The 27,741-nt window shown below is 40.2% G+C and overlaps 1 protein-coding gene and 1 non-coding gene across 2 annotated transcripts; both read left to right on the top strand.

Annotated features, from left to right (window-relative positions):
* Positions 1-11,459: 11,459 nt before the first annotated feature.
* Positions 11,460-27,643, top strand: LOC131327009 (probable glycosyltransferase At5g03795). Its single transcript, XM_058359952.1, has 6 exons — positions 11,460-11,667; positions 12,139-12,411; positions 13,327-13,613; positions 14,914-15,146; positions 26,648-26,805; positions 27,218-27,643. The coding sequence occupies exons 1-6, from the start codon at positions 11,530-11,532 to the stop codon at positions 27,317-27,319; spliced, it is 1,191 nt and encodes a 396-aa protein (XP_058215935.1). The 5' UTR covers positions 11,460-11,529; the 3' UTR covers positions 27,320-27,643.
* Positions 24,203-24,309, top strand: LOC131328094 (small nucleolar RNA R71). Its single transcript, XR_009200376.1, has one exon. It is a non-coding gene; the product is annotated as a small nucleolar RNA R71 (small nucleolar RNA).
* Positions 27,644-27,741: the final 98 nt, after the last annotated feature.

Here is a 27,741-nt window from a genome sequence, read left to right on the forward strand (position 1 = left end):
AATGAAGTGGCTTATAAAAAAGGGGTAACGGTATCACTTTAACAGTTAACACTACTCATCTAAATAAAATTGCTCCTTGAGATTAAAATTAAAAAAAAAAATCACTTAACACTGCTCATCTAAAAAAGCGATCAACAAGACCCCCTCATAAATAAAAGGGTAGCACTTGAACCCCTTCCGTTTACTTTTTGAATGAAATTTCTCACGTGCCTTTGAATAAGTCACTAGTGCCCCTAATTATGAACTAAAAGTTTCCCAACCCAACATTAAACTATATGCAGCCTTTTATTTTTTTGACGAACAAGATAATCCCTTGAAAAAACAAAGTACAAAGAATTGGAACTCCATCGGTTTGAAAATACAAGGAAACAACAAAAAAAACCCAAAAAGCAACAACAAAACAAAAATACAACGGCAGTATCAGAACCCAGGAGGAGGGTGGAGAGTCCATGGAATCCGGAGTGGTAAGCTTGATCCCACTGCATAGGCCAAATGAGGACCGGAAGCTCAGAGCCAGATTAGCTGCATACGCCTTTACCGTCCAGCTTGGAAAAACCGTCGCCAAGCCGATTGGAGTCACAAGCCAAAACCCAGATTTGAAAACCAAGTTAACTGAGCTTTTTCTCTAGGAGAAATTCAAGACGCAACATAACAATTATGCTTTGATGAGGATATTCTTTGCTCTGTAACCTCCATGTTTCAAATTTTGTTGGGCCTTCATTAATACTCAGTGAACTATAGGATATAATAACTGTAAAATAAATAAAGTGAATGTCCTCCGACTCAAACCCATAACATATCTTGGACTAGTCTGGATTTTACAACGGGGAGAGTCCCCCTTTTATAGACATAAAAGGGTTCTCCGGTTACATCATAGTGTTTTCTGCTTACATCATATAATAGTACAACTACTGACTATTACTTAATACTCCTGACTCCTGACTCCTATTTACTACAGGCATGACTTTATTATCTACTGCAAAGACTTAGACTTTCAATAGTAACATACAATAATTTCACCCTCTCTGAAAAGAGGACAATACTACCACAGTACACACCAATAATATGATACAACAATAAACAGTAAACACTAATAATTTTCACCATTGTCACTCAGGATTATCCGAACTACTTTCTTCATCTCTGTCAGTCAAGTGATACTGGGTCAGAAGATAGCGAATATTTTGGCGCCATTCTTCCGGATAAGCATCATTGAATTTCCAGTTTGCAGACTCATAATGGAGGAGAGATGAGGGAACGTCGGCAGGTGTTAATCCATTGAGTGAACACATTGTTTGAGTCATGACCAGATAATTTCCACTGTGGATCTCAATACTTGGGGACTCTTGATATGCTGAAAGGAATATAGTATGATACTCCTTTTTCCAGGTGATAGAACCATCAGGATTAGGAACACATCTGTTGTTGCGAGTTGTCCAAAAAGCAAATTGGAGATCTTCATCTGGACCTATGGAAACTTGTCTGATCTTTTGCTGCCAGTAGGGTATGCTTCCAAAAAGCAAAAGAAATTTTAAAAAGAAATCTTCTGGACGTTGGACTTGATTGAACGCCGCATGAGCCAAATAAACCAAGACTGCTGATTTATTAAAACAGACACTTATAGTATACACATCGACTAAATACCATAAGAGGATAAAGGCTTCTTTTTTAAAATAAAAGGTATTATGGTAAGAAACTTCAAACTGAGTGAGAAAAGGATAGACAGGATGGAAGGGTAGACCTTTTATGGGACCTTCATCAAGACCATACTTGAAAATACAGAGATGTTGAAGGTTTTGACACATTTGGACACATCTAGAAAGAAGGGTTAACTCTAAAAGATGACACTGAAGGTGGACAGGAAAATTGATCGGATGGAAACAGGAAATCATGGGAAAACAACCAGGAACAAAGGGATGTGGTTTTGTTTTGGAAAACTGGTTGATTTCTTTTTTGAGCCTTGATAAAAAATCAGGGAGGACATTTGTTTTTCCTTTTATGTGAACAGCATCAAAACTCCAATTGGAAAACCAATTTGCCCATCTGAGTAACTGTGCCTTTGGAAGGTGCTTTTGTTTGAACTTGAGCATGCTGGGAAAACTCATCATATCAGTCTCAATTAGGAAATGATGACCGATTAGATGAAATTCAAACTTCTCAATGCTCCTTTTGATTGCCAAAATTTCTTTGTAGGTAGAGTAGTAATGAAGCTCTGCTGGAGAGAAAGCACCACTCTTGTATCCACAAATTCTGCGCTTTTGATCTGAATTTTCTTCCAAAAGAACTGCTCCCCAATATAGATCAGAGGCATCTGTCTGAAGGACTCTCTTTCCTTCTGAAGGTATGGCTAATGGAGGAAGAGTTTTGGTTAGGGCTTTGAGGTCTTTTACAGCTTTGGTACAAAGGGCTGACCAAGGAGGAGGGGTTTTCTTTAGTAGAGCTGAAAGAGGAGTTCGGTATTGGGCCAGGTTGGGAATAAAATCAGCCATATAGTTAACAATTTCAAGGAACTGTTGGACTTGTTTGACTGTGAGATTTTCATCTGAAAAATGATCCAGTCGGGAGGCTATATGAGGCTGGAGGATATATTGACCTTTAGAGATATGCATCCCTAAAAAATCAATTTCTGGTTGAGCAAGAAACATCTTTTTCTCTGAAAGCATGATACCATGGGTTTGGACTAGGGAATGAAAAATTTGTAGTAAGACAACATGAGACTCAATATCTGGGGAAAAAAGTAGGATATCATCTATATAGACAAGGGCTGAGGATAGAATTGGAGCAAATACCCGAATCATGGCCTTTTGAAACAAGGATGGAGCTGTCTTCAATCCAAAAGGCATGACTGACCACTGGAAGTGGTGATCTGGAATGCAGAAACAAGTTTTGGGACGATCATCTGGATGGATGCCCAGCTGCCAAAAACCTGCTTTTAGGTCAAACTTTGAGAAAATTTGAGCTTTAGGCAAGTTTGCAAAAAGAACACTTCTCCGAGGAAGAGGGAATTTGTTATCTTGCAAAAAATGATTAAGAGGCTGGTAGTTGATAACCAGGCGAAGCTTTCCTCTTATCTGCTCTGTTCTTTTGTTGACATAAAATGCTTCACATGCCCATTGAGAGGTTGTGGGCTCAATCAAACCTTCTGATTGAAGTTGCTGAAGTTCTTGAAGAGCAAGCTGGTAGTGTTCTGGGTTCATTCCATGATGGGTAGCTTTGGTGGGGTTGATGTCTTCATTTTTCTTAAAAGGAAGAGAAATGAAGAAATCTGGATTTTTCCAAAGTGGGTTAGAGCATTTGGTGAGGAACTGGGAATGGGATTCAGCACAGGAAGTTTGGATTATGGCTTCTTTAATGGTGGAGAAAGTTTCTATGGAAAAGAGATTTGGTTGGGTGGTCCAGGGTAACAAGTAGTTTTTGTATTTCAAGCCTTTTTTGAGCCAGGAAACTTTGCTGAGATTTTGGAGAATATCGAAGCCTAACAATAAATCTTTCCCTGGGAGATCAGAACCATAGACTTGATGTTTTATGGTGTATCCAGGAAAAAGTTGAATGGAAACAGGCTTACTTATCAGAGTGATAACAAATGTTTCTCCATTGGCTGCTGTAAAGGGTCTGAAACAAGACTGCCAGTAAGACCTGGGGAGAATTGCTGGGTTGAGAATGGAGGCTGCTGCACCAGTATCAAAGAAAGTGATGACTGGTATAGGTTTCTCATATTTTCCAAGCAAGATTTTGACCTTGGCCAAAGGTTGAGCCAGCATGATGTTGGGGAACCCAATTGTTTGGACTTCATAAGGGAATGAGTCAGGATCATCAGAAGAGTCATCTGATTCTGCTGAATCGTCTGAGTCATCAAAAGTGAATGCAAGAACTGCTTCATCTGTTGCTTCATCGTCGATGGAAAACAGAGATTCGATATCAGCATCTTCAAAGTCATCATCAACGAGAGCCAAAGAGTTCACCATTTTGTCTCTTGCTGCCTTATTTGGACACTGTTTTGCATAGTGCCCCTTCTTTCCGCATATATAGCAGCGATCAGACTTTCGCTGCCTTCTGAACTTTTTCTTCTTGAAAAATTTCCATTTTCTCCGGCGTGAGAACTTGCCAGATTTTGGAAATTTTGAAAACTTGCCTGGAGATTGAAACTTCCATTTCTGAAAGTGTTTGGACTTCCGGTATGAAGGACGGCAAGTGCACTTCTTGTCTTTGCATTTTATGGATAAGTCGGGTCGGTCACATGCTTTACCAAGAAGTTTTCCCTGTTCTTCAAGAGTTCTGAGGAATTTCTGGTGATTGCACAATTTTTCCAAGGCAATCAAAGAGTGCTGGTAAATACCACCAAGAGATGTTGCATTCAGCGTCAATCCTTTTGTCTGAAGTAGTCTTGTTGTCTCATTTCCCAATGGTTCTGGAAGGGAATTGAGAAAGGCTTGCTTGAGATTGACATCATCCATGCCGTTGAGAAAATAAAATCTCTGAGACATACGATCATAGTGAGTCTCGAGATCTTTCCTTTTGAATGAACAGCAGTTCATGCTAAGATATTCTTCTCGAACAAACTCTTTTGTGTTGTTGTGGTCACCAAGAAACTCAGTATGCAGAACTGAGATGAATTGATCAAGGGTTGGCAATTGTTTGAGCTGTAGCTGTCGGTATTCACCAAGAGCTAAGTACCATTGACATAGGCGGCCAAGAAATTTTGCTGTACACTTAGTAATGACATCACTAAGTGTAGCATTAGGAGAGAGCATAGCAGCTGTGCACCAAGCATGAATTTCATAAAGTTTATCCAACCATTTTGATGGGGGAATGGTGTCAAAAGAGAAACCTTGGTTATGCATATTAGAATGTGAGAAGGAATCAAAAGTTGGAATTTCAGGGGGTGTATCAAACTCAGGACCTTCTTCAATGATGGGATCTTCAACATGTTCTTCTGGGTTTTCAGGGTTCATCATGAAAACAGTAGGAATTAGCATAGAGTTTGTGGATTCAGTATCTGAATCAAACTCAATGGTTGGTTCAGGAGATGGGGTTTCTGGTATAGTGGCTAAGGTATGTAGGAGAGTGGAGATTGGATTTTTATGAAAGTTAGGAGTTGGCTGAACCATTAACTGGGGTGACTTGGAGTTTGGATCGGATGGGTTAAGAGGAGTGGAGGTAGTTGGAGTAGAGGTCGATGTAGATGGTGGAGATGGAATTGTTGGAGACGGAATTGTTGGAGGCTGGACAGGTTTTATCTGGGGCTTTGGGAAAGGAAGTTTTGGTGGAGATGGTCTTTTTGGTGGAGGAAGAAAAGCTGATGAGCTTCCAAAGATATTGGACTCACCAAATCCTGAAGTAGGATTTATAGGTAAGGGTTGAGACATTTGAGGATACCCAAACAAACTTTGTTGAGAAGAAGATGTAAACATGTCAAATGGGCTTTTTTGTTGAAAATTCTGCTGAGCTTGGAGAGAATGAAGCTGGTTCTTGAGATGCTTCATTTTAGCATCCTTGTGGTAAAAGGCTGCTGAAAATGCTTGGTTGGCATAGGCCATCTGGAGAAGTTCCTGGTGAACATTCTGAATTTTCTGCTGCAAATCTCTGATAAGAAGTTCCAGGGTTGATAACTTCTTATGAACTGCATTCTCCAAATTTTGCTGGGAGTTAGCAATTCTCTGAAGAATTTTGTTCTGAGCCAGAGAATTTGCTGACTGCCAATTTATTGCTGCTTCTGCTGCTGACACTGCTTTGGTACTACCATCAGGGAGAATGGTAGTAGAGTCTGGAATTTTATGCCGATGGGTCATTCTTTCTTGGGAATTATGAAATTCCAAAGGAGAAAAATCTGCTTCTGTCCAGGAAGGGGATGAGGTGAACATGAAACATCCACTCGGTTGACTCGACGAACCATCATCAGATGGAGGTTGAGGTGGAGGTGGAGATTTACAAGGAGTGGGAGGTGACGAAGGAGTGGGAGGTGACGAAGGATATATGGGACATGGTTCTTCAGAATCCTCGTCATCTTCTAGGAGACTGTCTTCTAGACAATCATCACAGTCACAGGTATCAAAATAACAATGACCTGTTTCTGGATTTTTGAAATAGAAGACTGGAAGGCCATTGGGTTCAAAATATTTAATTGGAGGGCCAGGTCTAGAACCATCCACAAACATGTTAATTCTCGAGGGAAAAATAACAGGATGGGTTGAAGATGAGGCAAAGGTTTCTTTTGGAAAAGTAATTTCCACGGTACCATCAGGTTTAGTGATGAAAGTTGGGTTAGAGGATTGGACAGGTATGGGCTTGTTTTGGTTTTTCTCATAAGCTGTAACCCAAGATTCTGGGAGAAGCTTGAGAAGCTCAGGACGGGAAATTTGTCGGGGTACATGGACACAAGAAGCTTGGTGAGGTGCGTTTATGGTGAGGAAAAGGGCTTCATCTGTGGAGGATGGTAAAGACATGTCAAAGGCATGCTTTTGGAGATGGTAGGCCATTTGGTAGTGAAGGGTTGCGGCATATGTGGAGGAGATTTGGGAGGCACCACCAATTTGGACTTGAACCTTCAAGGCGGATAGCAGATGAGGATCTGCTAATGGCATGTTGAAATTGGGGTAGAAGGTAAAAATCACAGTTCCAGCATTTAGAGTGGTTTGGACTGTAGCGATGCATGCGTGCTGATATTGTAGAAACCTGGTATCGACCAGAGCAAGTCTGGAAGTAACAGGTAAACCTTTTCTACCATGAAAAATGACAGCAAGTCGGATTGCTCCAAAGTGAAGATGGGTAAATCCTTGTTGTTGCCAAAGACGAGGCAAATCAACCGGAATTTCCAAAGGTAAAAGTTGTTCAGCTTCAGTTGCTGCTATGAAGCACTGATCAAATTTAGAGGCTTGAACATACTCTTTTACAGAGGTTGGGCGTTTTGTGGAGAAAAGTTGGGTGACGGTCTTTTTTACAGAAGTTTGTGGTCTGACAAAAGCATTATAAGGGTTTAAGAAAGGGAGATCAGTAAGAGGAACCTTACTATCATCAGGTAGGTATTCAAACTCATACAAATATTCTAGATTAGAAGAAGAAGATGAGGAATTTCTACTGGTAGAGGAACATGAAGGGACCAAGGATGACGTAGCAGAGGAGTGGGTGGTAAACAGGTGATTCATTTTTAAGAGTAGAATTCTGGGTTCTCCTTTTTCTTCAGTACAACAAACCTTTTTCCTTTTTTCAACGTATAGATCTTCAACCAACTTTGATTAATAAAATTTTGTATACTAGGGTAGATAAACCGAGACACACTGCTCAATAGCCAAAAGTCTCAAGGTACTTTAACCCACTGATACAAAATTCTTTTAACCAAAATAGTTGATGAAGTTTCTGATGTGGAGGATCCTATGAAGGCAACCACAGAGCATACGCTTCAAGTTTTTTTTTTTTTTAGAAAAGATTTGAAGTAATTTTGGAAAAGAAGTTCCCAGAAGAGAGTTTAAGCTAGAATGGAAGACATGGCTCTGATACCAAGTTTTCAGACACCAAGTGGGTACAAACACTAAGTAGGTTAGGATCGTAGAGAGAACACAACACAGGATTATAAGTAACTGGAATATTATTACTTGGACTAGTCTGGATTTTACAACGGGGAGAGTCCCCCTTTTATAGACATAAAAGGGTTCTCCGGTTACATCATAGTGTTTTCTGCTTACATCATATAATAGTACAACTACTGACTATTACTTAATACTCCTGACTCCTGACTCCTATTTACTACAGGCATGACTTTATTATTATTAGTTCCAATACCACAAAAGTTACGCATTTCTAATTTTTATGCACATTCCTTTACAAAACAAATTCATGGTCGCTATGACAAAAAATAACACACCTTCCGTCCCATAAAGTTGGTCCACTTTGAAACTACATGCATTTTCCAAACTTAAAAATAATGTACTTACCGACATAATTTTATTGTACAATATGGACCTTGGTTGACAGATCTCGGTGAGATCTTTTGAACGGTGCCAAAAAAAATTCAAAAAAATATTTTAAATATATTATTTTCAAGTTTGAAAATTGCATGTAATTTCGTAAGGAACTAATTTTATAGGACGGAGGGAGTAATAATACTTGCAAATGAAATTATTTTTCCTTAAAAAAAATTTGGAAACTTTTTGTGTAGAGACCCGGATGAATTTTTATTTTTTATTTTTTATTATTATTGAAATGTTTATTCAATGACTAAATGGGAAAAGTAGGAATTATTTAGTGGTTATTTGAATTGAGGGTTGAAGTGAAAGAGTAGAGACTTGAGGGAGTGTGAGTGTGATATAAAGATATGAGAGTATAAATAGAGTGGGTGTGTGTGTAGGAGATTATATATCTCCATTTATCTCTCTCTCTCTCATCCGTTCTCTCCATCGATCTTCTCTCTCTCTCTTCTCCTCTCACTCAAAAACTCCTCAAATAGCTCAAGACCCTTAAGGATCAACCTCCCTCCGGCCTTCCAATCGCGTGCTCGAGCTCAAATTTCGTAGGTCAAGCTTGGAGGGAAGCTCTCATCGATTTCGAAGTTCGGGGAGGCTAGGGCTCAACCAAATCGTTTGAATCTCGGCCATTGTTGCGAGGTAGGGACTTCTTGACCTCTTCTATGTGTATATATGTTGATTTCGTGTGTGGATCATGCTTGGATCGTTCCCCTTTGGTGCTTCGAAAGTCTGTCAAAACTGCAAAAAATCGTCTTGAATCTGCGTGGTATTGATACCCCTTTCTTTTCTGGAAATTCAGCAGTCGTCTATTGATACCCACATTAGGGGTATCAATACCCCTCCCTTTTCTGGACAGCTTGTGTTGTTTTGGTGCCTCGTTGATCGTATTGAGCTCCAATTGTCCCTAAGCCCCTTTCGAACATCTTTTAACCTTTCTCACATGCTCAATTGACCTTCTATGATTAATCGTTGCTAACCATGATTCATTGGACTCCGTTAGTAAAGATCGAATAAAGATTGTTGTGATAAAAGCTTTGTTAAAGTACGTTATGTTGGTTAATCGATTACTTGATGATGTTTGTGGCATGATTATGGCATTGTTGGCATATCATATGACGTTTCATGTGAACGTGTGACTAGTGTAATGTCTTAGTTTGCTTGTTGAGTACGAAGGTAGGTATGTGAGTCGGAAGTTGGATTAGGAAGTCTCGTAACGCAAGGGGTGGTAATACGAAGACTTAGAAGGTCTCGTAACACAAGGAGTGATAATACGGTGACCAGAGTTATTAGGGATTACCGTGACACAAGGGGTGGTAATTCTCGTGGTGTTATACGGTAACGCAAGGGGTGGATATACCGATGGAGGTGATTGGCAATAGTGAGTTGTGTCGAGATTACTTAAGTTGTTTAACTTTATGTGAACTTGGTGGTACATTGAGCTATGGGCATGCGTTAGGATGATCTTATTAAACGTTGGAAAGCCTTTGAATCAATTGTTATCTATTGATTAAGCCATACTTCCTGTCTTCATTTCATCTGCACATTTCATCGTGTTCACATATAGAATCGGTAAAGATTTTTCTACTGAGCTAGTGTAGCTCAACCTAATCTTTCTTTCAGGACAAAATGATGGACGATAGACTGTATGCATTCATGTGCTTGGGTATGAAAACTTTTGAGAGCTAATTCCGTTTTAGTTACTTAAACATCTTGTATTGGCTTTCTTTTGACAAAGATGAGTTTGTAACTTATTGTACTTAAATTCCTCTTGATTATAAAGTATGTAATATCTTAAATAGGTTCGTACTTGTATTTAAGTTGATTTGGGCTGTAGTGCCAAAGTTGTAATTACTTAAATTTGGGGACTCGTTTGTAAAGTTAAACTGTTGGGAAATCTTTTGGGTAATATTTATGTTAAGCGATGATCTTTTATTCAAATGGATTATTTATTTATGTTGAAAATCGATAGCGTGACATTTTGTTCTAAAAAAGAAAATGCATGGCCACTTGAGAAAATATTTCTAAACTTGTGAAGACAAATATATCACACTTATAAAATGAGGTGGAAAGCCAAGGAGAAAATGACTTCACTGTTTTGTTGTTCATTTCACTTAATTGCTATCATTATACAACTGTAGTTTTATTCTTACCGGATAAAAAAAACATGTTAATCACTGTTCCGGTCCCTGACGGTTTTGGCTAGGGTTTAGATAAAAACGATAAGTCTAAAGAAATCGACTAAGGAGACCAACGGTGCAAATCGACGGCCACGGGACCCACTCCGGACCTGGCATGGATGATCCGAGCTATTCAATAATTTTAAAAAATATTGAGTGGGCCCGTGAAAAATCAGCTCAATCCGATATGTATACGTGCTCGATCCAATTTTTCATTTTTTTCACGGATCCGAATCTAAATGAAAAAATGAAAGATTGGATCGAGCACCTACACATATCAGATTGTGCTAATTTTTTTGCGAGCCCACTCAATTTTTAAAAAAATTATTGAACGACTCAGATCATCCGTACGGGACTTGGAGTGGGTCCCACGTGGCCGTCGGTACTTTCGGTCGGTTTCCGTAGTAGGATTGGTATCATTTATGATTTTGAATTTTTGATTATGGATTTCGACCCGAAGTGAACCGAATCCTAAACATTCATACCGCGAGGTATTTGGGTTAAAGGATCCTCTCGTTTGCGAACGCTCAAGATAATTTTTTTTATCAGCAAAAAAGGTGGGAGGAGGCGACCAGCGTAACAACCCCCTTGGGCGTGACTATAGAAGCTTCCTGGGCTCGGATCCCGTCCATTTGATGCTGACCAGTTCGGTCCATTTGAGTGCATCCGAGCCGTCTAAAAGTAGTTTGGACAGCTCAAATTTAAAAAAATCATTTTTGATTTTCTTTTTTAAAAAAATACTCATTTAAATCTAAGCCATCCAAAACACTTTTGGACGGCTCGGATGCACCAAATGGATTGAATCCCCCCTTAGGGCTCCCTACCCGATGTGGAATGTTCAGTTCAAGTCATAGCTACTATCTGAGAGACATGTTGTTAGCACAACATCACCTAGGTACGAGTGGGTATAACTGTTTACCCCACATCCCTCCCCACTGACAAGAAGACTCGAAATCTGAGTCTCACCTGTGGATAATCCCGTTCGGCTAAATAAGTTAACTGGTTTATTTTTTTGTCCTTATTCTAATTTTTTTCGTATTTGTTAGTTTTTCGTCAATTTTTTAAAGATTATTGCATCGTTATGATAAGAGGAATCTAAAATGTAAATAAGCCAATTTTTTCGTTTCTATTAAAAAAATAAATTTTAATCATAATTTTTTACTTTTTAGATTCTTCCCATCATGACGATACAATAATCTTTAAAAAATTGATAAAAAATTAATAAATACAAAAAAAAAATTAAATAAAGACAAAATATAGTTGTCTTGTTTAACCGAACTTGGCCTCGTCCTCTCTCTCTCTCTCTCTCTCTCTCTCTCTCTCTAGAGCGAAAGAGAACTCCACCGCCATTTCCCCCGTGTTTTGAAATTCTCTCTCTCTCTCTCCGATCTACAATGCGTACACTCGGCATTCTCTCTCTACGTTTCTCTGTCCTCATCTTAATCGTTGCCGTCGTCTTAGTACTCTTCTCCTCCCACTCCATCCTTACCCACTCCATCCTTACCTTCTGTTTTCGCTCCTCTACTCTCCAGGTATATTTTTAATACTCCTATCTGATCCTCCCAATTTTTCTTCATTCTTGTAGAAAAGAACGCATCTCTTTGAAAACACTAAAATCGATGTTTCCAGTTTCTTGAGACCCTTCTCCTCTTGAAATTCAATGAAAAATGCTTTCACAGCCCTTGGGGCGATGGATAACGCGTAAAAGATGTATCCCTATCCAAGAAAAATGTTTTGATATCTTTGAAAGTGTGTTTATATTCGTGATATGAGTATTGGACTGTAAAGTTGTTTCGCAATATATGCACATTACCCATCGCCTAGCGGGGGATGGCTAGCAAGAACCTCAACTGAATAACGAAAACAATGATTATTTGTATTCACCAAAAAAAAGTGTGGAAGTTTTGCTTGAGTTTTCTTTGAAAATTGCGATCGGAGAATGATGCAAGTGATATAGATCGGCCTCAATTTTAACATAACCACGCTGGTTGCCATTTTAAAAGTCTGCAGTTGATTCCGATGTGTTCTCGGACATCTATCACTCCCCGGAGGTTTTCCGCCTCGATTATGGGGAAATGGAGAAGAAGTTCAAGATTTACATATACCCCGACGGGGACCCGAATACGTATTACCAAACACCAAGGAAGCTCACGGGGAAGTACGCGAGCGAAGGTTATTTCTTCCAGAATATTAGAGAGAGTCAGTTTCGAACGGATGATCCGGAGCGAGCGCATCTCTTCTTTATACCGATTTCTTGCCACAAAATGCAAGGGAAGGTACCGCCAGTGTTTCTCGCTTCATTTGTATTTTGTTGGCGTTTATTCATTCTTTTATGCTTGTGAAAGGTATTCTGGTGATAGGGTTTTCTGTTGACACTTTAAATTGCATACTTATAGAATCAGAAGGTCCAGATTTTCATAGTACATCTGAAATCTGGTGACGTCATTATTTTACCACATTTTGTTTATAATCTGAAGTGGTGCTGCGACAACCGCTTGAAATTAGTGGAATTCATATGGGAATCTATTTTATCAGCCACTATGGATGCACATCAGGTGGTAGACGCGAGATGGTAAAGAAATGTGGTCAGTGAGAGTATTGTTGTAATGAGATTCAAGATAATTGCTAACAGATCGCTCAAATACACATTTTCAAGTGTTTGTCGCTTGCAGCATTAATGTTAGTTTACTCGTTCGCTACATAGAGTGATATGATTTTCTGCATGATAGTTCACCAATTAAAAAGCTATGCATGTCTGTTGTAGTATATAATTCTGCAGAGTTCTCAGTATGAAAAAAAAAAAAAAAAAAAAAACCTCGTGACGACCATTTGAATTTTTTCAGAACTTATTTCAATGGACAGTTTTCACTGTCATACTAATTCCAGCCTTTTTTTTATTCCCTCATTAACTTCCTCCCCTTGATAACTACTGGCTTCCTACTACATATCCTAATGCCTTTGTCTTGCGTATGCTCTCCACAGAAGTTCAAGTTGATTGGTTCCAATTGACTTTTCTGACACATTGTGAATTAGATTACACCCTTCATAACATTTGCAATTCACTCCCTAACATGAACTTTTTAATATTGTCGTTGCCCAATCTTATAAATAGCCTAACCTAAATAGATGCAGTGTGTTGCCTTTTCTCTTTCTACACTCGTAAACTTGTGTTTCTATATTCCTGTGTGCAGGGTATGTCTTATGAAAATATGACTATCATTGTTAAGAGCTATGTAGAGAGCTTAATATCCAAGTACCCTTACTGGAATAGAACCTTGGGCACTGATCACTTTTTTGTAACGTGCCATGATATTGGTGTGAGGGCAACTGAGGGGCTTCCACTTCTGGTAAAGAATTCAATCCGAGTTGTGTGTTCACCGAGTTATGATGTTGGATTTATCCCGCACAAGGATGTTTCCCTCCCTCAAGTACTGCAGCCCTTTGCTCTTCCAGCTGGAGGAAATGACACAGCCAACAGGTGATTATGTTTGGTCTATTCAATATACTACTTCCTAGTATTAACAGTTACGTGCCATGGTACTTTCTGGAGTGGATGCATATCAATAAGGCATTCAATAAGTTGAGTACTTATTCCTTCATAGTTTCCCAAGGTTTCTCGGGATATATAAATGTTGACCCCTGACCCATCTTCTGTGGGCTTCAAATCTTGTATGTTCATTCATAAATCATAGTTCTAGTTTTGTATTCAAGTCAACTAACCAAGACTTTATCCCACTTAATTAGGGTTCAGTTCTGACTTCATGCATTTAACGGGAGTCCATTGCATCTGATCGGAGAATATAAAGACCTTTTCTTTTACTGTGCCAGAGCCCCACGTATGGCCATGTGTGTTGTTTTTGTTGGGTTTACCATGGTGTTTATTACTATATGAAGGGCTAATAATATACAGGAAGCCACCTGCTATATCTTTCTTCAAAACTTCCTTTGTAAAAGTACAATCTTAGAATTTCTTTCCAGGTTTTGGTCTTCAACTTAAAACTAGAATGATATCAGCTTTTCAAATAAGTTGTCCTTGGACTCTTCTTTAAACTAATATTATAATTGCGTCTTTTGAGATACTCACGAAGGACCATACTCACCACGGACCAAACAAAAAAAATCTTGTATTGAGATAGTCCCATCTTTTCTTCCCTCAAAGCTAATATAATTAATATTTGGACTTATTGGGATGCATGATTGGGCCTTTTCCTTTCCTGTTTAAAAAAATGATTGACCCTTTGCCTGTTACTCTGATTTTTCCTATGGGGGTCTCCTTTTGTAGCCAAGGTGGCTGTGGAAGAGAAAGAGTAATTGGTAGATCCTTAGAGGAATTTGACAAGGAATGCACAACTAATCTAACCATCATTTCTTCCTTCAAAAGCTAATAAAATTGATGGTTGGCAGTCATTGTTTTCTCCATTGCTTCCTCATTTGAAACAATGCTTTCCAAAGTTTGCACAAACAAGGAAAAGGTTCCAAAAAACAATTCTTTCCTAGGTTAGAACAAACTAGGAATCAGTTTCCTTTGTAACAACGGTATAAGGACTTTGTTCTGCTTGAAATTCACTTGGCCTTGGTTCTACGTTTCGCATTCAAGCGTATGGCTTAGTTGTCTTTTTCTTTATGTCTCTATTTGTTAGCTGTCATTGTGTTCATGCTTCCAATGATATACAACATAACCTCTAGTCAGTGAATATGTCCAATATCCATGCTGCACTATGATGGAAGCCTATTCCTAAACTGCCTACTAATAAGTTATATCAGAGTGTAATGTGCAGGAAGATGCTGGGTTTTTGGGCAGGCCATCGCAATTCAAAGATAAGAGTCATACTAGCACGTGAATGGGAGAATGACACAGAACTTGATATCCAGAACAATAGAATCAATAGAGCAACTGGGCATTTGGTATACCAAAGGAAATTTTATAACACAATGTTCTGCATATGCCCTGGTGGATCACAAGTCAATAGTGCTCGAGTTGCAGATTCTATCCATTACGGATGTGTGCCTGGTAAGAGAGAAATATACTCAAATCTTTTGTTCTCATATATGTTTGTACATACCTACATACATACATACATAAATATACATTATATATGCTTATCTGGACTGAGAGAGAGAAAGAGAGAGATATGATGCTTTTATAAGGGTTTTCTTGAATATGTGGTGGTAGATGAATTGAATCGTGGCAATTAGATTCAAACAGCTGTTTTAGTGACATTTCAACTTGACTGAGAGAAACGGCCAAGCTTCCATTCCCTAACTCTTTGAAATCTATGACTTTGGCATCAGACCACCTTCTTTATTCATGATAATTTTTGCTGATTGTTCCACCTACTCTTAAAGTCTGAATATAAAAAGTCAAGGGTCCCGAACTCGAAGGTTATTGTTTTTTGCTTCCTTAGTTTATCTGGTAGAAAAGTATTTAAGGGGCTCTCGGTATGACTACTCCATAAAACTTGAGTGTCCAAAAAAAACTGAAGCTTTATGAACATCAAGGTTAGTATGGTGGCATTATATACTGTTTAGTGACATGAAGGTTTAGTATGGTGGCCAATATATTGTTTCAGTTCGTATTTTAGTTCACGCAGTTAGTGCCTCTGATGCGTATTTCCAGTATGTGTTTACATACATGACACATCTTTATTGGGGGGGCATGATCCCCGAATGTCTACAAGGAAAATGACCTATGGAAATTGACCGCGTCGTTCCGTGTCAAAAATAAATTTATAAAAGCTTGGAGTTAACTACTACTCCGTAGAATAGTGGTCAAGATCGAGTGTCGATCCGCAGGGACAAATTGGCTAAGTTACTATAATTCGATCAACTTCTAGATTAATTCGGAAAAGTAAAGATTGATTGGTTGAATTGTTTTGAAGAGCTAATTAAACTAAAGAACAATTTAATTAAAAGATTTAGAAACGATGGAGGAAAATATCTAGGGTTTCGAATTCACCCCGACCGCGTAACAACAATATGCATAGGCTAGGTTTATTTATTCGAATCAAAAGAGATTATCGCTAGGGCTTGCAAACCCTAACGATAATCATCAAGAAAATAATCGGGTTGTTAAAAGGTATAAACTATCCCATAGCACGGACCGTCTCTCAGTTAGCACGATCTGGCAACCTAACGGCACGATCCGTCTTACGAGCATAATCTATCTCAGAACTCCAACCACAATCAGTGAAAACCATTGCAAAACTATGTATTTGAAATCTAGAGTACAAATACTTAATCGATATAAAGAATTAAAATCAATTCATTCAATTGAAACGAAAAGGATTCTGAGTTTTACAATCGATCCGAAAAACAAACTAAAACCCATGCATAAAAGAGGTTACTTGGCGCGAAGTTTCATCTTCCCCCTAGACAATAGAGTTAGCCGGCCATGGAAGCTGGATTCCTGTTTTATGCGGAGCCCTGTTCGGAAATAATTCGGGATAGATTTCGTCTCCGAAGCGTCGTCTCAAAAACTGACTCTACAGCCGAACTATGATCCCTGGCAAAAACCCTTCTGTCCACTTATAAGCATTGCCGTACAAAAGTTTCCTAAAGGAACAATGATTCCCTGTAAACCAAAACTCTCCAATTCCTTTTTATACTTGGGCCCACTAATGAAAGCTTGAAGGAATTAGCTACAATTGAACATCAGACCCAATTTTACCGTGTGCAATTAGCCATTACCCCAATGCCAATTAACTATGTTTTATGTCTAGGCTTAATTGAGACGTATACACACGGGTTGTAAACAATCAATTCTCATCTTTGCGGCAACACTCTGTAAGACCATCCAAATTGAATGTTTTCGCACCCATCGGTTTCTGAGGCCTGCATACACCATAAAACACTAAAACGCGTTAAGTAACAATGTAAACGGACCGACAAGGCATAAATTAGAAGGATTAAATGGGTGCTTTTCAGCACCTATCACACTCCCCAACTTATACTTTGCTAGTCCCTAGCAAAGAAAAGAACTAAACAACTAATGAAAGCAATGAAAAATAGGACATTTGAACCCCCGGGTGCTCCGGTAGGACGAGTTTAGTCTCGTAAAAGTGCGAGGGTTATCAGCAGTGAACACCCACAAACACGGGGAACCTTTCAACACAGAGAACACAGCCTGTCATGCAACTCATCGACATATCAAGCAGATGACACAAAGCTACCACAAAGCTATAGCAAGGCAAGCATAGTTTCAAGCGCTAACAATTCAAGAATAAACTGTGGCACTAAAGCTTAGCGTGTGTGAATACGGGTCTCAATCACATATGAACAATAACCAACCGCTCTCTCCGGACCGAGCCTCGACTTCAATTCTCACCGTGTCATGCACTCACAAATGAAATCATTCGAAACAAGGTGCATTATGAACTCTCGAGTGTGCGGTTTGGAAGTTACGTAAAAGGAAAGCAAAGTACTCCGCACACTATGACACAAAAAGAAAGCTTTATATAGATAGTGGACACACAATCTCATGAACGAAATGCCAAACATTGGAACTCTCCACCAATCAAACCTCAACCCAACACCCTTAAGATCAAATAGGACTTTATTCAAGGTTATAGCATTAGGGATGAGATAATGTATCAAGGTTAGGATAAAAATTGATTCAAGTGCGAGAGAATATGCGAGTATTTCAACTAAACGGGGCAAATATGCAATGTGTACCCCGCTAACATTAATTCAACTCCACCTTATCTCTCATTCCAACCTTTCAACTTTTTTTTTCAACTTATCGGTGCCCTTTTTTTCTTTTCTTTTTTCTTTTGTATTTTGTTGTGTATTTTTTTAAGGGACACCACCAATACTTCACAAAATTCAACAATCTATCCAAAAATTAACCTTTACATTCTCACCTTTCTCCAAACACAATATGGAAGGTGGAGCTAACCAAGAAAAGGCTAAATCTGTAAGGCTCAATGTAACTCGCAAGGGATAAATGTGAACACAAAGGAACGAACTGGCCCAAATATCACGAAAGTGCCTATAATCCTCTCCCAGGGGTGTAACATCCATGTGACAAACCAAAACCAAAGGATATTGTTATGCATTCAAGTTCCAACACTCGGCGGCCAAAGATGATGAGATTGACAACAAATGTGTTTCTTTCCATGACAAACAAAGAGTTTAATTGACACCACTCCAATAAAAGATAAGGCTCAAAAGCGCACAAGGGTATAAGTCTCCACTAATCATAGCCTTTAAGAACAGTCAAATCACAGCTCAAAAACAATTAAGGCCCGACGTGCAATGTGCAAAAATGCTAAAACAAAAGTGCCAGCAGTCTAGCAAATTGAAACTACTCTGCCAAAGAGATATCGAAATGGTAGCAGAGTGCTTATACTCAAGTAATCAACAAGCGAGCACAACAAAGAACAATCTCATGCAGAAAGGCTCCCATTTTTTAATTTTCAATTTTCTCAATTTTTTTTTTTGTTTTAAAACAAACTACTAAAGAAAGCATCCAAAGTATGCCCCACCCCCCAACTTAAACGAGTCACTGCCCTCAGTGATTGCAAAGGCACTAAAAGAAATAAGGCAATGGAAAGAAAGAGGAAGGATATCACCTCGAGTGGAGAAATAAGCAGAGCAGAAAAGATATGGTGGCCGAGAGGCCCCCCAACTTGAATGAAACAACCTGCAATGCGTTAGTCTCCACCAAAACAAGATACAAAAATAAATTACAAAACTAACTGACAAAACAAAAGGAAAAGAAAACTCCAGAGATTGCATAAAAAACATAAACAACAATTAAAATCCACCACTTTCTTCACGCGAAAGACACGGGTACTACTTTTCTCCCTTGTCAAAGACTGTGGTTCCCTACTTGTTGGAAGAGCAATATGCGTAGGATTCAACGATATCTTGAGAAGTGGTGCCATCATCTAATAGGCTGTCACTCCCTCTGGGGCTACCAGATTCCTTACCCACCACTCGGCTTATGAAGCAATCTCCGCCAAGCTGGACACTAAAGTCGGATGGTTCAGACAGATTTCTCGCTGCTAACTACGCGCCTGCCGCCAGACCCAACCTCCTAAGTACTACATACATAGCTTTGACAAGGTGGCTATACCAGACCGTTGGAAGCCGTTCGAGCACGGCAAAAACTAGAGGTATCTCACCCTCTATGGATTTAAAGTCTCCTAGACTTCATTTAAAACTCAATTATCTGGATAAACCGGATCAACTAAGTCGACTTCCTCAATCACCTCCTCATTATAAATACCTTCCACATATGGTTTTAAACGTTGACCGTTAACCTTAGAAACTTTACCATCCTGTGGATCTTTAATTTCAACAGCCCCATGGGGAAAAACTTTTTGAATTATGAAGGGCCCATCCCATCTTGATCTCAACTTACCCGGAAAGAGATGCAAACGAGAATTAAAAAGCCACACTTTTTGATTTGGTTCAAAGGATTTTTGGACAATATGTTTATCATGAAAAGCTTTAGTCCTATCCTTGTAAATGCGTGCACTCTCATAAGCATCATTACGCAATTCCTCTAGCTCACTCAATTGGAGACGACGATGAGACCCAGCAACAATCATATCAAAATTAAACTTTTTAATGGCCCACAACGCCTTATGCTCCAACTCTACGGGTAGGTGGCACGCCTTACCAAAAACCAGCCGGTAAGGAGACATGCCAATAGGAGTTTTATATGCAGTTCGGTAAGCCCACAACGCATCGTCTAGTCGTGTTGACCAGTCTTTGCGATCAGTCCTAACCATTCTATCAAGAATTTTCTTTATCTCCCTATTTGAAACCTCAACTTGGCCACTAGTTTGCGGATGGTAAGGTGTCGCCACCTTGTGTGTGATAGAATACTTACGCACTAGAGCCGCAAAATACTTATTAACAAAATGGGTTCCCTCATCACTTATGATCGCTCTCGGACAGCCAAACCGACTAAAAACATTGCTCTTAAGAAATTCGAGCACAACTTTATGATCATTCGTTTTCGTGGCCACCGCTTCCACCCACTTAGACACATAATCTACCGCCACAAGAATATACTCATTCCCAAAAGAATTAGGGAACGGTCCCATGAAGTCTATGCCCCACACATCAAATAACTCTACCACTAGAATGGAGTTCAATGGCATCATGTCTCGGCGGGATATGTTTCCGGCACGTTGGCACCGAAGACACGTCCTACAAAATTCGTGGGCATCTTTAAAAAGAGTTGGCCAATAGAAGCCACTCTGCAACACTTTTGCCGCTGTTTTCTTCCCACTAAAATGTCCCCCACATTCAAGAGTATGACAAAATGTCAAAATACTATGATACTCACACTCGGGGACACAGCGCCGAATCACTTGATCCGCGCAATACTTAAAAAGTATCGGATCCTCCCACAAATAATGCCCAACCTGAGAAAAGAATCGGTCATTATCTAGACGGGACCAATGCGAAGGAATCTCACCAGTGGCTAGGTAATTAACAATAAAAGCATACCACGGAGGCCGAACTTGCGACACCTCAAACAATTGCTCATCAGGGAATGAGTCATGGAGAGGCACAGTGTCACATGAGGAGTCAACAAGGATCCTCGACAAGTGGTCGGCCACAGAATTTTCGGAACCTTTCTTGTCCCGAATTTCAAAATCAAACTCTTGTAGCAACAGAATCCATCTAATGAGCCTAGGTTTCGCATCTTTCTTAGAAAGCAAGTGACGCAATGCAGCATGATCAGAATACACAACAACCTTAGACCCGAGGAGGTACGACCTAAACTTGTCTAATGCAAAAACAACAGCAAGTAACTCCTTCTCCGTAGTAGTGTAATTCAATTGAGCATCGGAGAGGGTTTTACTCGCATAGTAAATCGCATGGGAAACTTTGTCAACCCGTTGGCCAAGGACAGCGCCAACTGCATAGTCGGACGCATCACACATGATTTCGAAAGGTAATTTCCAATCGGGTGACTGCATAATAGGTGCGGAAGACAAGGCATCTCTCAACTTGACAAAGGCCTTCATGCAGGCCTCGTCAAACACAAATGGCACATCCTTGGCGAGGAGATCGCACAAGGGTTTAGCAATCTTGCTAAAATCACGAATAAAGCGACGGTAAAAGCCTGCATGCCCTAAAAAGAATCTAATCTGCTTAACAGAAGATGGGGGAGGGAGTCGCGAAATCAAGTCAACTTTAGCTTTATCCACCTCAATCCCCCTCATAGACACCACATGTCCCAACACTATCCCCTCTTGAACCATAAAATGGCTCTTTTCCCAACTTAGCACTAAATTTTTCTCAATGCATCGCTCAAGCACCTTGCTCAAGTTACGAAGACAATCATCAAACGAGGTCCCAAAGACCGAAAAGTCATCCATAAAGACCTCGAGAAACTCCTCCACCATGTCAGAGAAAATAGACATCATGCACCGTTGAAAAGTAGCAGGTGCATTGCACAAACCAAATGGCATACGCCGGTAAGCAAAAGTGCCAAAAGGACAAGTAAAGGTAGTTTTCTCTTGGTCTGCAGGGTCGACGGGCACTTGATTGTATCCGGAATAACCATCCAGAAAACAATAATAGCTTTTGCCCGCTAGCCGCTCTAAGATTTGGTCAATGAAAGGCAATGGGAAGTGATCTTTCCTAGTCATGGAATTGAGCTTACGGTAGTCAATACAAACACGCCACCCTGTGGTGACTCGTGTCGGGACAAGCTCACCTCTCTCGTTCTCGACCACAGTTATGCCTGACTTCTTGGGCACCACTTGAGTGGGACTCACCCACTTACTATCCGCGATGGGGTATATGATACCCGCATCCAAAAGTTTCACAACCTCCTTCATTACCACCTCCTTCATATTCGGGTTCAACCTCCGTTGTATCTCACGAGATGGTTTAGCATTCTCTTCGCAATTGATGCGATGCATGCACACGGAGGGATCAATACCCTTCAAGTCCGCCACGGACCACCCTATCGCACTCTTATACTGCTTAAGCTTCTTAACCAGTTGACCCTCCTGTGTGACAGAAAGGTCAGACGCAATAATAACTGGAAGGGTGTCATTGGTACCTAGAAATACGTACTTGAGATTAGCCGGAAGAGGCTTCAACTCAAGTTTCGGTGGAGCCTCAATAGACGGAGGGGCGGTCTCATCAGAAAGTGCTGGAAGAGGTTCAAACTGCGCTGTCCACTTTGGAGGTGAATTATTAAGTAACAGATTCACCTCCTCAATGGACTGATCGATATCATACTCCCCATACCCAAAGTGTGCCAAACAAGCGCCCAACGGGTCATCGGTCAAAACATAAGGCAATGCCTCCTCCACCAAGTCCTCCACGACATCGACTACGAAGCAGTCTTCCTCTAAGGGAGGGTGTTTTGCGGCCTTATAAACATTAAGCTTAAGGGTCATGTTCCCAAAGGTCACCTCCATCTCTCCACTCCTCACATGAATATTAGCATTCGCGGTCGCCAAGAAAGGACGACCAAGAATAATCGGAGTCTGCTTTTTGAGGGTTTGCACCGGTTCTGTGTCAAGGACTATAAAATCAGCCGGAAAATAAAAATCATTAACCTTGACAAGAACGTCCTCAACTACTCCACGTGGCACCTTAATGGATCTATCAGCTAATTGCAAAGTAACCGACGTGGGCTTCAACTCCCCAAGCCCCAATTGTTCGTACACCGAGTACGGAATCAAGTTGACACTAGCCCCTAAGTCTAAAAGTGCTCGCTCTATGGCATATTTTCCAATGACTATATCAATAGTCGGGGTACCAGGATCTTGCATCTTAAGGGGAGCGTCCGACTGAAAAACAGAGCTCACTTGCTCGGTGAGAAGGACCTTTTTGGACACATTGGTTCGGTTTTTCCTCTTTTGAGTGCAGAGGTCCTTTAGAAATTTGGCATAAGTTGGGACTTGTTTGATGGCATCTAGGAGTGGGATGTTAACTTTCACTTGCTTGAATACCTCAAGGGTATCCTCCATAGATGCTCCCCTCTTAGGAAAAGGAGATGGTGCATTCAAACATGATGGGAACGGGGCTTTAGGCACATAGGGTGGTACCTTAGAGCCCGCTGACACAGAAGTGGGCGATGCAGGTGTGACTGGAGGGGTTCCATCCTTACTCTGTGAACTCTCCTCCCCAAAGTCATCGGGGTCGGAAGGAGCCAAATGCTCCTTCGATTTCGCTTTCTCTGGTCGGGTTTCGACTTCTCTCTTATTGCGCAAAGTCATGATTACCTTAGCATCAGCAAGAGGCGGGTCATGAACTACAAACTGTCCTCCAGGGGGTTGGACAGGCTGACTGGGCAACCTACCTTCTTCCCTACGGTTAAGTGCATTGGCTATTTGACCCACTTGGGTCTCGAGCCGCGAAATGGACTGGGTATTAGAACGCACTTGCTGTTGGGTATCAGTTAAACGGTCAAGCGCTTGCAGCACCTTGTCCTCGAAGGATGGATCCCGCGTGGATTGGGTGGGTGCTTGGTGGTTTTGTGAGCGATAGGCAGCTGGATTAAATGGAGTATTAAAAGGCCTAGGCTGCTGGGCAAAGGAATTACCCTGCTCTTGCGATCTCCATGAGAAATTAGGATGTTTGGCCCAACCCGCGTTGTAAGTATTAGAATACGGATCATTACTTGGTTGGGAGAAACCTCGTGCATTAGCATACCCTTGTGCAGCATTAACCTGCTCCTCCACAAAAATAGGGAATTGTGGGGCTGCAGGACAGTCAGTGATGAAATGGGCCGGACTAGCACATAAAGAACATGCCTCCTGAGAAAGTGGAGGCTGTGAGGTGGCCGGTCCCATACAAAGAAGTTTTTCAACCTTTTCAGTCAGTATTTCGACTTTGGAATTGAGGTCATGAGATGGTTTAATCTCATACATACCTCGTGGCTTATCAGAACCAGCAGTGACTGACTTACCTCTCCTCTCAAAAGAAACATTTTGCAAGGACCCTTCGCTCATAGTTTCAAACAACTGCCAGGCATCCTCTTCATTTTTAACCATCACAGAGCCTCCACATGAGGCATCAACCATCACACGATGCTGCGGATGCAGCCCGGAATAAAAACTCTGTACTAATTGCCACTTAGGTATGTCATGGTGCGGACACTTACGAATGAGATCCCCATATCTCTCCCAAGCCTCATAGAACTGTTCATTCTCAACTTGTTGGAAAGTGGTAATCTCCTACCGAAGTCTGAGTGTTTTTCCTATGGGGAAGAATTTCTTAAGGAATGCCGCACTCATTTGCGCCCAAGATGTTATAGAATTAGTTGGCAAAGTACTAAGCCAATGTTTGGCATTCCCTATCAAAGTGAATTGAAACAAAATCAATCTCAATGCATCCATCGGAAAATTATGAATTAAAAGCGTGGAACTGAGGGCTTCAAATTCAGTGATGTGTTGATATGGATCCTCTTGAGATTGCCCTTGAAACTTAGGGAGCATTTGGAGTGTACCGGGCTTAATCTCATACTGATTAGCCGTGATTGCGGGTAATCGTACACAAGATGGTGTAGTGTAAGCCGTAGGGGCGAAGTGTGAGTTGAGAGGGAGGGGGTTAGGTACCACAAGTGCTCCATCAGCATCATCTGCCATTGTGACTAAGTTGGTCTTTTTGTTAACCCTACGTCTCCTATCTAAATCCAAATTAAGAGGTACGAGTTCGGATTCCAAAGACCGACGACCAAGCATGCAAGTTCAATACCCCTCAGGTGTAAAAAAAAGGGGTACTCCAGATACAGACACTAATTTGCCAAAATGAAGAACAAACTCACAGTGGGTCAACGAAATCGCTTTTATATCACGGCACCGCTTCTCCACAGTGATCTTTGCTCGTTTTGCCGCCTCGTAACCTGTAGCTAAAAGTACCAAAACTAACAAACAAAATAAAAATAAATAACAATGAACTAAACTAAAAACTAATTAAATTAACGCAACCGTGCAAACTGTCCCCGGCAACGGCGCCAAAATTTGACCGCGTCGTTCCGTGTCAAAAATAAATTTATAAAAGCTTGGAGTTAACTACTACTCCGTAGAATAGTGGTCAAGACCGAGTGTCGATCCGCAGGGACAAATTGGCTAAGTTACTATAATTCGATCAACTTCTAGATTAATTCGGAAAAGTAAAGATTGATTGGTTGAATTGTTTTGAAGAGCTAATTAAACTAAAGAAATTTAATTAAAAGATTTAGAAACGATGGAGGAAAATATCTAGGGTTTCGAATTCACCCCGACCGCGTAACAACAATATGCATAGGCTAGGTTTATTTATTCGAATCAAAAGAGATTATCGCTAGGGCTTGCAAACCCTAACGATAATCATCAAGAAAATAATCGGGTTGTTAAAAGGTATAAACTATCCCATAGCACGGACCGTCTCTCAGTTAGCACGATCTGGCAACCTAACGGCACGATCCGTCTTACGAGCATAATCTATCTCAGAACTCCAACCACAATCAGTGAAAACCATTGCAAAACTATGTATTTGAAATCTAGAGTACAAATACTTAATCGATATAAAGAATTAAAATCAATTCATTCAATTGAAACGAAAAGGATTCTGAGTTTTACAATCGATCCGAAAAACAAACTAAAACCCATGCATAAAAGAGGTTACTTGGCGCGAAGTTTCATCTTCCCCCTAGACAATAGAGTTAGCCGGCCATGGAAGCTGGATTCCTGTTTTATGCGGAGCCCTGTTCGGAAATAATTCGGGATAGATTTCGTCTCCGAAGCGTCGTCTCAAAAACTGACTCTACGGCCGAACTATGATCCCTGGCAAAAACCCTTCTGTCCACTTATAAGCATTGCCGTACAAAAGTTTCCTAAAGGAACAATGATTCCCTGTAAACCAAAACTCTCCAATTCCTTTTTATACTTGGGCCCACTAATGAAAGCTTGAAGGAATTAGCTACAATTGAACATCAGACCCAATTTTACCGTGTGCAATTAGCCATTACCCCAATGCCAATTAACTATGTTTTATGTCTAGGCTTAATTGAGACGTATACACACGGGTTGTAAACAATCAATTCTCATCTTTGCGGCAACACTCTGTAAGACCATCCAAATTGAATGTTTTCGCACCCATCGGTTTCTGAGGCCTGCATACACCATAAAACACTAAAACGCGTTAAGTAACAATGTAAACGGACCGACAAGGCATAAATTAGAAGGATTAAATGGGTGCTTTTCAGCACCTATCAGAAATATTTGTGAGCCCTTTTCTTCTTGTTCGTGAAAACCAAGTATTGTATTTTTTGGTTTTACTAGCTATATATATACTCTCGCTTTGAATCAAATTAAATCTGGTTAATATGCAAACAAAGAAACTGCTTCGAGACCTGGAAATATTTTCTGCAAGATGTCAAAAATCAAAAGGTGTTTTTTTTTTTAAACTTTTTTTGTTTACTCTACATCTTTTCTCCTCTGGGGCTCAGAGTGCTGGTTCAAAATCAGTTTCTTTTGTTACTTGGTATTTCTGAAGGTTGTCTTGGAATAGTGTTTTCTGAGCAGTTTCCTCTCTGTTCTGCAGTAATATTGTCAAATTACTATGACCTTCCACTCAATGACATCCTTAATTGGCGGAAATTTTCTCTGATACTCAATGAGCGCGATGTATACAGGCTTAAGTATATTCTGAAGAACGTATCTGATTCAGAATTCACCACATTGCACTACAACTTAGTGAAGGTAAATAGTCCATGCCTTGTTTGTCTAATTGTTTTGTTCTTCTCATAATTTTATTTTTCCCTATTGGTTCTTGCAATATCTGTCCAATGTTCTCTACTTCTCTCAGTTCTTAATACTGACACTTCAATGGTAGGAATGCACACACTAACATGACAGTTCTCTGGGTTCTCTTACTATATTCGCAACCCTTAACGACCTTGTCTTGTCTACACTCTACATAAACTCATGCATGGAATGGATGTATGAATGAAACTCCCTGCAATGATTTGCTGCGTCAGAGCAGATTATATCTTAAACTAGTTCGCAACTATGAAACAAATTGCTGACTAAGTGTTAATAGTCCTAAATCCTAATATGCACTGAAGTTTAAAGGGTTGTTAAGTCTAATGTTTCTTTTTCACTTGTGAATTAGGTTCAAAAGCATTTCCAATGGAATTCCCCTCCTGTCAGACATGATGCGTTCCACATGGTTATGTACAATCTCTGGTTGCGCCGCCATGTCATTAAATACTGAAGTAGGAATATATCATACTACCTTCCTTCCACTTGCAACATTTCTGCACCAGAAGTCCTTTGGCCTCACAGAGCATGTTCTGGCAGTTCACCTTCCATCTTCTGTTTCTTTACTCCTGTAAGTATTTCTTTGTGGAGAAGTTTGAGGGGATTTTGGCAACCTTTCCAAAGGAAAACATTGGCTCTTAGTGGAGAGGCGGAAAACGTGTTCTGATCAGATTTTTAGTTGCTATTCTTTTGTACAGTGAATGTAACAAAATGCTCTTTTTGCAACTGATTAAGAAAAGGATCCCTGCAAAGCTCTTTACGCATCTTATCTGGCCATATTTCAGTCGATAGAATGGTGTGTTTTCCTTTACACTCCACAGATGTTCAATATATAGATACTAAATTCTTGTTTGCATTGCTCTGGAATTTCTGATG

This window comes from Rhododendron vialii, chromosome 5a (assembly GCF_030253575.1).
Source record: "Rhododendron vialii isolate Sample 1 chromosome 5a, ASM3025357v1".
Lineage (NCBI taxonomy): Eukaryota > Viridiplantae > Streptophyta > Magnoliopsida > Ericales > Ericaceae > Rhododendron > Rhododendron vialii.